Here is an 11016-nt window from a genome sequence, read left to right on the forward strand (position 1 = left end):
ACGTGGCCCCTCCCTCCCTGGACGCCTTCCTGCAGGTCCTGCTGCTCCAGATGGAGCTTACACTGCCGGAGGGACATTTATCACTTAAAGCAGCCACATTCCACCTTTTAAAATTTTAAAACTCTGCTAAAGTAGTAATCCATATCCAGTGTAAAACTTCAGAAAAATCCCCACAATTCTTTTACCTAGAGGTGTTAACTTTGCCATATTGGTCTGTAGAAAGACAACTGGACCAATGGATGGATTGACAGACCATTCTAATCTTTTTCTTTCCTGTCAGTGGGAAGGGGCCCAGAGAGCATGCACACCACTCTGGACTGGATTAGTCCCCTGGGGTTTGTCACAGCCCCGTCCCTTCCCGTCGGTCAGCCGGCCACTCTAGGTTAGCTGGTCCCGCAGTGCTGAGGCCTGGGGTTGCCATCCCGCCCACTGCCTCTTCGTGCCTAGCACAGCCCTGCGGCCCAGAGCTGCTGCGGGTTGTCCTGACAGCCCCTGTCTCTTCCACCAGGTTCTCTCCCTGTCAGTGTCCAGTCCCAGCCTGACCCCAGCTCCCTACCACGCAGTGACGTGAGCTCAGTCGAGGACAGGCAGGGGGCCTCCGTGGCCCCGGACGCCAGTCACCTGTGGCTGGTGAGTGACAGAAGCTCTGTGGGGCAGGGTGGCCAGGGTCAGGGGCAGCGAGAGGGGATGGGGAGTGCCCCTTTCAGGCTCAGGAGTGGTGGGGGCCCTCTCAGTGGATGCCTGGGGAGGTTGGTCTTTGCTGCCGCCTCCTGGGCCTTCTGGGCACTGCAGCCCAGGCCAGAGAAGGACCTTGCTAAGGGCACAGCCTAGTCCCATCTCTCAGGGTCAGGGCACATGAGAAGGCAGCATGCTGACACTGGACAGCACTTTCTCGGGTCTTAACTCTGGCTCCGGGCCCTTCCCTCTCTGTGCCGCAGTTCCCTCTCCTGTGAATTCTGTCTGACCTGTAATCATGAAGAACTAAGGCTTCCCACTTGGACCCCACTTGAGGCTCCCACTTGGACCTGAGCCAAATGGAGTGCCTGCAGGGCCACAGGGCACCTTGCTGGCATGTGGAGGGGGATCCAGAGGGTGGCTGTCATTATTGCTTCATTGAGGTTTTACTGAGAGGCTCAAGTGAGAACAGATGTTCAAAGGCTTTGAAAAGTCAAGGTCATGTCACTGTAATACTCCCCAACTGAAGGGCATGCTTTACCCTCTGAGCCCTGTATTAGGTATCTGACCACCTAGAAAATCACCCCTCACTTAGCAGCTGCAACAGCACACAGTTACCATCTCATCATTTCTCTGGGTCCAGAGCCCGGAAGTGGCCTCCATGGGGCTGCAGTGGCAGGGCTGTGTCTCACCTGGAGGCTTGACCTGGGCTGGAGGACCCTTCCTAGGAAACTCCTCCCCCGGCTCTGGGCGGGGCCCCAGCTCGTCCCAGGTGAAGCACCCTCAGGAGGTGGCTCCCCTGAGTGAGCCATCAGAGAAGCAGAAGGAAGCCAGTGTCTTTATGACGCATTCTTGGGACTGACACTGTCAATTCCACCTTATTCATTCCATACAAGTCAGTCACTCAGTCCTACTTAGGGAACTACATCTTATTTATTTGGCTGTGTGGGGTCTTGGTTGCTGCCCTCGGGATCCTCCTCGCGTTCTGCGGAGCTCTTTCCTTGCGGCACATGGCATCTCTAGTCGTGGGGCAGGCTCCAGAGCACAGTAGTGGGCCAGTGGTCATGATATGAGGGCTTCGTTGCCCTGTGGCTTGTCCCCTTTTTTTAAAGATGGATTCTTTATTAAAGATGTTATTATTTTTTATTTTATTTATTTTTGGCTATACTGGGTCTCTGTTGCTGCATGCCAGCTTTTTCTAGTTGCAGCGAGCAGAGGCCACTCTCTAGCTATGGTGTAAGGGCTTCTCACTGCAGTGGCTTCTTGTGCTGTAGAACACAAGCTCTAGTAATTGCAGAGGGCGGCTCATTAGTTGCAGCACATGGGCGTAGTGGCTCTGTGGCATGTGGGATCTTCCTGGACCCAGGATCAAAGCCTTGTTCCCTGCATTGGCAGGTGGATTCTTAACCTCTGGGCCACCAGGGAAGTCCCAGGACCACCTCTTGAAGGGAAGGATGTCGAGCAATCAGGGGACATGTGTTTAATAGCAAGTCTCGTGAGTCTTTCTCCAGCTCAGGACTCGAGAGCTTTCCAAGAGGCTTGGCTATCAAACCCCTGAACTGCGATGACCTTGCCTCAACCCAATCTACTGAGCACCCAACTTGGGATCTCTTAGCAATCTGTACAGTGAGTGTAACATCTGTAAGGTTAGAGGGAAATTGTTCACATATAAACAGCACCACCAGGCTACAGGAAACACTAATCAGAAGCCCGGAGACCTGGATGCTTCAGGTGAGAGGAGAGAATGCAAGTTCCCAGATTCACCCAGTGCCAGACAGAAGCAGCTGACCAACAAGTGTAAATAGGAGAAAATCTGACCACAAACACCATCCACTTCCACATCCTCTGGTGCCTCCCATGCCACCTTGTCTTCGTAGCTAACATTTTGATTCTGGTGCCAGACACTGCATCTTCTTAGTGGAGCTGAAATACCCTACTTCATAGAAGAGGAAGTGACCCTTTGAGAAGTCAAATTCTGTGCTAAGAACACAGGATTGTTCTCCTGGGGCAGAACAGGGTATACTCACCATGACAGCCCAAAGGGCCAGGCGGTTATGACGAGGTGGACAGGAGCAGCCAACTGACTAACAGACCCAGAGTGGCAGTGGATGGTTAGCCCTGGGAAGGAGGAGGGAGTACGGTGGTCGGGGGTTCCAGGAGGCTGGGGGCAGAAGGGGGCGTGGTGGTGGTGGGGTTCCAGGAGGAGTGAGGCGGGGGGCAGGAGGGCACTCTGGTGGGGGTTCCAGGAGGGAGGCAGTGGGCCTGGGGACTCTGGGTGACTTTGATTGTCCTGGGGTGTTTTCAGGTGAGCGACAAAGTTGGAGGCAGATGGTTCAGGTCTGGGTAGCATCATGAACAAAGGTGGGATGTGCTGAAGGGTTATGTGAGCAACGAGGTCATCGAGGGGCTCGCTGCCAGTAAGTTGTTGGGCCCAGGTCAGAGAGCTGCCTGTAGGAGTGTCCCAGGAGCAGTACAGCCTCAAGGCATGGGCGTTTTGGGGAGCTTGCCTGGACTGAGGCCGGGAAGATGCCAAGTCCTCAGGGAAATGGGGAACTTGTGGAGACACCCTGAGAGCCTGAGACCAATGCCTCAGGCCTCCTGCCCTAGGAGTTCAGCCACCCCGTGGAAAGCCTGGCTCTGACGGTGGAGGAGGTGATGGACGTGCGCCGTGTGCTGGTGAAGGCAGAGATGGAGAAGTTCCTGCAGAACAAGGAGCTCTTCAGCAGCCTGAAGAAGGGGAAGGTGAGGAGCTGGGTGGGGGTAGGTGTGGGCAGGGCTGGGCCTGGCGAGTTTGGGACAACACTGGGCTCCAACCAGGCTCTCCTCACAGATTTGCTGCTGCTGCCGAGCCAAGTTCCCGCTGTTGTCCTGGCCACCCTCCTGTCTCTTTTGCAAGAGGTGAGCCTTCTGTACGCACCTTGGCTGTGAATTCACAGGGGAAGGAGGTAGGAAGCCTCTCGCTTTCTGTCCAGTAGGGCTTCCTGTGGTTCGGGGCATGTTCCATCAGGCACGGTGACCAGTGCAACCAAGGAACAAAATTTTCAATTTAACAACTGAGGGACCCCCACTTTCATCCAAGATTGGGTAATAGGAAGCAGAACAGGCATTTCCCACAGGAAACGGCCAAAAAAAAAAAAAAGATGCAAAAACATGAAACATTAGTTCTCAAGAACCAATCAGGTATGAAGCAAGTACCAGAAAGCAGACAGGGTAAGCTCTGTCCTACGACTGCCTCAGCTCTGGACTTAGGCCTGTTCAGCTGAGAACAGGGGTACCCGGGCAGCTAGAGTTCACGGTACAGATCTCCACAGGGGAGAGGATTCTCCAGGAAGCAGGTCTCAGAGACCTTCACAAGGTCCTCCTTGCATATTCAGAGTTCTGATCAGCACATACACAAAGGAAATTACTGAGGGTGTGGAAACCTGGCCCACTGCCTATTTTAGAAATAAAGTTTATTACAACACAGTCACACCCACTTGTTTATTATTCATTTAGTCACATCTAAAATGTTGACTATCTGAGCTTTTAAAGGAAAAGTTTACTGACCCTGTCCTACAGATTTAAAGGAGCAGTACCAGGAATAGTGTCTGTTCCCACCAACCAAGGTGGCAAGTTGTGACTCATGGGCTGCTGAGTGAATCACAGAAAGGTCTTGCCTCACTACCAGAAATAAGCGCCCCCACAACTGAGCGACTTCACTTTCACTTTTCACTTTCATGCACTGGAGAAGGAAATGGCAACCCACTCCAGTGTTCTTGCCTGGAGAATCCCAGGGACGGGGGAGCCTGGTGGGCTGTCGTCTATGGGGTCGCACAGAGTCGGACACGACTGAAGCGACTTAGCAGCAGCAGCAGACTGAGTGCTGCTCCAGAACTAACAAATCAAAGTCAGACCAGAAAAGACCAAACTATTCCCAAGGATCTTAGCTGCTTCCTAGAACAAAACTCAAGTCTATGTGTCTACGTATATTCGCTCAGTTGTGTCCAACTCTTTGTGACCCTGTGTACTATACATGGAATTCTCTAGGCCATAATACTGGAGTGGGTAGCCTTTCCCTTCTCCAGGGGATCTTCCCAATCCAGGGTTCAAACCCACGTCTCCCCGCATTGCAGGCAGATTCTTTACCAGCTGAGCCACAAGGGATGCCCAAGAATATTGGAGTGGGTAGCCTATCCCTTCTCCAGCAGATCTTCCCGACCCAGGAATTGAACTTGGGTCTCCTGCATTGCAGGTGGATTGTCTACCAACTGAGCTATCAGGGAAGCCCATAAAACTCAAGAATAGGAGTAAAAAAATAGCCAGCATCAAGCCAGATAAAACGCCTGTCATCCAGTTGCAGATTATCAGGCATGTCAAGAAGCAGGAAAACATGACCCATGGTGAGAAAAACCAATCAAATCATGGAGAACTGACTCAGATTATAGGATTAGCAGATAAGGACATTAAAAATTTTGAACTGCATTTTATACCTTGAAAAGTTAAAGACATGGAAGATATAAAGAAGTGACAAACGTCTAGACCTGAAATGTATGAGAGAAAAAAAATTACACTGGATGATATATAGCAGATTAGACATTTAGAGTAATGTGCAGAAGAAAAGATTAGTTAACTTGAAGACACAGCAGTAGAAACCATCTGAAATAAAACACACAGAAAAAAAGAATTTAAAATGAAAATGGCATTGGCAAGCTGTGAGGTAACATTAAGAAGCCTAATACAGCTATAAAGAAAGTCCCTAAAGATGTGGGGGCAGAAAAAGTATTTGAATAAATAATGGCTAAAAAGGTTTTCCAAATTTGATGAAAAGTATAAACCCACAAGAAACTCAGTGAACCCCAAGCACAAGAAACATGAATAAAATCACACCAAAACTCAACAATCAAATTGATCACTGATAAAACCAATGATAAAGAAAAATTCCTTTAAAGACAGACAGAAATTCCTAACTTCAGTCAGCAGATAAAAGACATATTGTGTATAGAGAAAGATAAAGATGACTGCAGATTTCTCTTCGAAACACTACAAGCAGGATGTCAGTGGAATAACATCTTTAAAGTACTGAAAGAAGAAAAAAGTGGTCAATCTAGAATTCTGTACAAGAATATTTGTGTCAAAAACAAAGGCAAAAGTAAAGACACTTCGAGAAATACGAAAGCCACCAGCAGACCCATACTGGGACAAATGATAAACGAGGCCTGCTGCATAAAATTAAAATGATGCCAGATGGAGATGTGAATGTACACAAAGGAATAAGAGCACTAGGAACAGTAGCTACTAAGATGTAAGTCTCCTAACATAAAAGATTCTCTTCCTATGCCTCCTTGAAAGGGAAACCGGTGCTTCCCTGATGACTTACTGGTAAGGGATCTGCTTGCCAACGCAGGAGACATGGGTTTGATCCCTGATCTGGGAGGATCCCACTTGCCACACAACGACAAGCCCATGTGCCACAGCTATTGAGCCTGGACTCTAGAGCCTGGGAGCTGCAACTCCTGAAGCCCAGGTACCCTCGAGCCTGGGCTCCACAAGAGCAGAAGCGACTGCAACGAAAAGCCTGTGCACCGAAACTAGAGTGCGCCCCCACTCTCTGCACTGGAGAAAAGCCCAGGCGGCAGTGAAGACCCAGCACAGCCAAAAATAAACAGATGAGAAAAATACAAATGGTAAACCAATATGTAGCACCCAGCAAGGTGAAATTCAGTCTGCCATCCAAACAGAGTTTATTAGGAATGCAAAAAAGTAATAAAAAATGTATTTGGGGGCTTCTAACAGATGTATAAGTAAAAATATCCTAACAATATCATTAAGACTGAAGGTGAGGATCAGAAATATGCTGTTACAAGTTTTTTATACTGTACATTAGATGGTAAAATATGACTAGAAGGAAAACTGTGATAAGTTAGAGATGATCCTGTGAGCCCAAACACAACCATTGAATTAGCCTTTAAGTCAAAAAGAATATACTGGATTGGCTGAAAAGTTCATTTGGGTTTTTCCAAATAAACTTTTTGGCCAACCCAATAAAATGGAATCATAAAAAAAGTACTCAATAAGGAAAAAAGAACAAACACGACAGAAAAAACAAATCTCAAGATGACAGACTTAAACCCAACTGTATCAACAATTACATTAAACATAAATGGCTTAAACAGGCCAATTAAAAGACAGAGTTTCCCATATTGATTAAAGAAAGCAAGACAATCTGCTGTCTATAAGTTGTGTATTTTTTTGGCTGTGCCATGCAGCTTGTGGGATTTTAGTTCCCCTACGAGGGATCAAATGCACACCCTCTGCATTGGAAGTGTGGAGTCTTAACCTCTGGGCCACCAGGGAATTCCTATGACCTGTAGTTTAAATAAAAGACACAAATTGATTGGAAGAAGGATGGAGAAAGATACCTCATGCCAATAGTAGTCTAAAGAAAGCCTGAGTTGGTATGTTAATACCATACAAAGTAGACTATGGAGCAAAGAATATTACCAGAGTTAAAGGAGTTCATTTCATGGTGATAAAGGAAGGAAATAATTCTGAACACTTTCTGTACCTATCAAGAGATTCAAGATACATGGAACAAAACGTTGACAGAACGGCAAGGAAAACTAGCTAAATCCATGGTTATAATTAGAGAAATGAAAAACTAAGGGTATAGGAGATTTGAATGACACCATCACCAACTTAATCTACATGATGTTTACAGAAACTAGTCCTTACAATGGGATGTACATTCTTGTCAAGTACACATGGAACATTAACCAACATGATTGTATTCTGGGTCATAAAACAGGTCTCAGAAATGTGGAAGGATTCATATACAGAGTATGTTCCCTGACCACAGTGAAATCAAGTCAAATGAATACAGAGGTTTGTTGATGGCAGATTAAGTATGGGACATCCCTCTAAGAGTATATGGTCCCTTGTTTTAAAAAATGAATTTGGACAGTTTGCACTGATGTGGAGAAGAACCCTGGTGTATCTTGATAGGATAGTACACAGGATACCCCATGCCATGTATTTTACTGTTATTTTAAATGTATGTTTTTATTCATTTATGCTTAGATCTGGAGCCTGGAAAGTGTGCTAGTAGGGAGCATCTCCAGAATGGGCTATACAGGAGAGAACGCATGACTAAAATTCTCTCTAGTGTTTGAATTTTTACAACAGAAAGGCATGTACTTTTGAAATCACATATGGATGGGAAATAAACATTACTCACTGCTTAAAGCTGGGCATGTCACCTGACGGCCCTGTGGCTGTGGCAGTGCTCATGTGGGGGAAGTCAGGCACCCTCCACTGCGGATCCATGGTCCCCAGAAAGAGCCTGGAAGGAAGGAGTATTTTGGGTGTGGAGCTAAGTAAAAAGAAAAGCAAGATTTGGGAGTAAAATGAGACTAAAACACTGATGTGGCCAGGGGGCAAGCAGAAGGCGGCAACAGTCTGGCCTGGCCTGCGTGCTAGACCCCTTGAGCTGACCCTACTAACCCTCTTCTTTCCTCTCCAGAGCCGTCTGCAACTCCTGTAGCATAAAGGTGAGGACCACCTGGGGTCAGAGCGAGGCCCCGTGTCCTGAGCGTCCTGCAGCCTGGCTGGGTTGTCTGGGAATGAGGTGGGGGGTTGACAGAGGCTCTGCTATCTCGAGTCTGATGATCCCCCCCTCCCTAGTCATTTCTTTCATCTTCTCCTTCCAGGAAGAACCCACTCCTACACTGCCCAAGACTGCAGTGGAAAGACCCTGTGGATGGTTCTTTTTTTTTTTTTTTAAATTCTGTTTTAGTAGGCCAGTGCCAAGAAACCCTTCTCTAAAGTCTCCTTCCAACACCACAATCCTCAAGTGTTTTTGGAAGGGCTTGCTTTAGATACAGCAGCCTGTAGTGTCTGTGTACACCTGAGGTGCAATTTGGGTGTCTCTCCTTCACCTCTCCTTTATCCCAGAGATAGTCCTCTGTGTGAGAGGTTTTTACCACCATGATTTTCCAACCCTTGCCTTTTATGACCATTCTCAATGTTAAGTGATGGTTACATTCAGGCCACTGGGCTACACCTGGCATGTTAAAAAGGCACACTTTGCTCTATAAGGCAAGGGAACCATACCTTCAAATGCCAGGCATGAAGGGGCGTCCAGTGAGCATGTGGGAGCCAGTGACCTCAGGCAGGGTCCTCTGCTGGCCGGGCAGGTGGCCTTTTTCGGGGGAGCAAGGTGCCTGGAGTGTCTCTCTGTATTGCAGATGAAGATGCCTTCTAAGAAGTTTTCTCACATCCCCGTCTACACACTGGGCTTTGAGAGTCCTCAGAGGATGTCAACTGCCAAAACCACGCCAACACAGAGAAGAGACGCCTTCCAGTGCGTGCTGCCCTTGGTGATGTTCCTGATGGGCTGGGAGCTGGGTGGGGGTTTCTCTTCTGGGGAAGGAGGGCAGAGTGGTCAGAGCCCGGAGTCCCAGTTCTTCCTGAGGAAGGGCTTTTGTGGGGTGGACTTTGCTCTGCCTGGCGTGGGTGTGGGGGATGCAGAGGCTCGGGCAGAACCCCCTGACAGCCCTGTCCTGCCCCAGATCGCTGCAAGGGCTGCAGTGGCGGAACGTGGAGGAGGAGTTCCCGCACATGTACACCCACGGCTGTGTCATGAAGGACGTTTGCAGCGACTGCACCGGCTTCGTAGCGGATGTGGTGCACTCCAGCCGCAGGAGTGTGGATGCCCTCAACACCACGCCGCGTCGTGCCCGCCAGACCCAGTCCCTGTATGTCCCGAACACCTGGACACTCGACCTCAAGTGATGACCTGTAGCCCCTGGGCTGCCTGGCAGATGCTTCTCAAGGTGCCCCCAGATGGCCATGCCTACAGGGAGGAGCTGGGCTAGGCCTGGACCAGGACAAGTCTCCATCCTGGGACAAGAACCCCCGTCCTCCCGATGTGCATGTACATATATACATATGTTTATGTAATATATACACACAGCCTATATATTTATATTCACATCCCTTGGCCCCCAGAGCTCACGCCAGGACCCTCCCTGGGGAGACTGTTCCTCTCAGGATTCCTTGGGCGGGGTGGGAGCAGGTCTTCTCACTGAGACAAGGAGGGGCAGGTGGGTGTAAGCAGCACACTCAGAGGTGCCGGGGTGGTGCTGGTCCGGGGGCCCTGGTGATGCTGGAGGTCCTGGTATGGGAAGGCACTCCGTAGATTGTGCCCATGGCTACTCCTGGCCTAATAAAGGTGGTCTCACAGTCTCCGGTGTCGGGTGTGAACTGAGCTCTCTAGTTGCAGCAGTGGGCCTGTGCTCCGAGGGCAAAGGCTGGGCTCTGAGGGGCGGAGGCCGTCATGACACAAGGGTGCTCAGGGTCACTCCATGACCTGGCCATCTTGGTCTTACAGTCAGCAGGGCTGCATGTGTGACAACCGCTCAGCTGCTTTCTATCACCTGCCAGCCAGGGAGACCCTTCGGCCTCGTCCCCCAGACCTCTGCTGCTGTTCTCTAGGCAGAGGGCTTGCTTAGGGCCTGCAGAGCTGGGGGAATGTGTGAGCGGCCACCCAGGTGCTCTGCGGTGGGCTTCTGTGGTCACGCCTCTTACGGATGAGGCAGCTGAGGCTCAAAGAGGTGAGGGAACCGACCAAGATGCACAGCCAGGCCCACTGGATGCCAGGCTCTCAGGCCTGAGGAGGCCCCAGGGACAGAACCTGCAGCAGACGGGCCTTCGGGTGAAGTGCTTTCTTTCCCCAGCTGCGATCCAGGGACACTGAGTGACACAGAGAGAGCAGCCAGGAACAACATCCAGTTCCCAGACTTGTTCTAAGCACTCCCTGTGCAGGGAGTATTATTCCCATTTTAAATGGGGAAAACTGGCACAGAGAGGGTAAGGAATTGTGCCCAGTCACACAGCAAGCAAGGAGAAAACACCTCCAAGGGTGATAACATCCCCAAGGGCAGATAATCCTGCAGGTGAGGAAGCAGGCAGGGGACACATGCAGGTCCAGGCTCCCAATAAGGAGAGACTTGGGTTCTAATCCTCACAGGGATACTGTGAAATGAAAGCCACCCTGGGACAGCTGGACTAAGCCAGGAGGGCCCACATGTCTCCAAGGTGAGGTCAGGAGGGAGGGTCTAGGGTTCCCAGTGTTCCTGCAGCCTGGGTGCTGCGGGTTCGCCTCCTGCTGAACCCAGGGGAAGCAAACTCTGGTGTCCACCCAGCAAACCCACCCCACCTCTGCTCACCTAATGTCACCCTCCTGACACGAAGGTGCTCGCTCTAGAACTGTTCACAGCCAAGCTGCCAGCTCAGGCCAGGCCTTTGGGAATACTGGGAGAGACCCAGGCCCAGAGTTGCCTGTTCAGGGAGGGCACCCCTCAC

The 11016-nt window shown here is 50.0% G+C and overlaps 1 protein-coding gene across 8 annotated transcripts in view; it reads left to right on the forward strand.

Annotated features, from left to right (window-relative positions):
• The window catches only part of SPIRE2 (spire type actin nucleation factor 2), a 34440-nt gene extending 24543 nt beyond the window's left edge, over positions 1-9897 (forward strand). For 5 of the 8 annotated variants that reach the window (XM_027977775.3, XM_060398288.1, XM_060398289.1 and 2 more), the window contains 6 exons: positions 509-630; positions 3283-3417; positions 3506-3573; positions 8174-8201; positions 8898-9029; positions 9222-9897. In XM_027977775.3, coding sequence (XP_027833576.1) covers positions 509-630; positions 3283-3417; positions 3506-3573; positions 8174-8201; positions 8898-9029; positions 9222-9527 — 791 coding nt within the window. In that variant the 3' untranslated portion in view covers positions 9528-9897. Of the gene's footprint in view, positions 1-508; positions 631-3282; positions 3418-3505; positions 3621-8173; positions 8202-8897; positions 9030-9221 lie in introns of those variants that run through there. The other 3 variants (XM_027977776.3, XR_006055909.2, XM_042230798.2) reach the window with 3 other exon arrangements.
• The last annotated feature ends 1119 nt before the right edge of the window (positions 9898-11016 follow it).

This window comes from Ovis aries, chromosome 14 (genome assembly GCF_016772045.2).
Source record: "Ovis aries strain OAR_USU_Benz2616 breed Rambouillet chromosome 14, ARS-UI_Ramb_v3.0, whole genome shotgun sequence".
NCBI lineage: Eukaryota > Metazoa > Chordata > Mammalia > Artiodactyla > Bovidae > Ovis > Ovis aries.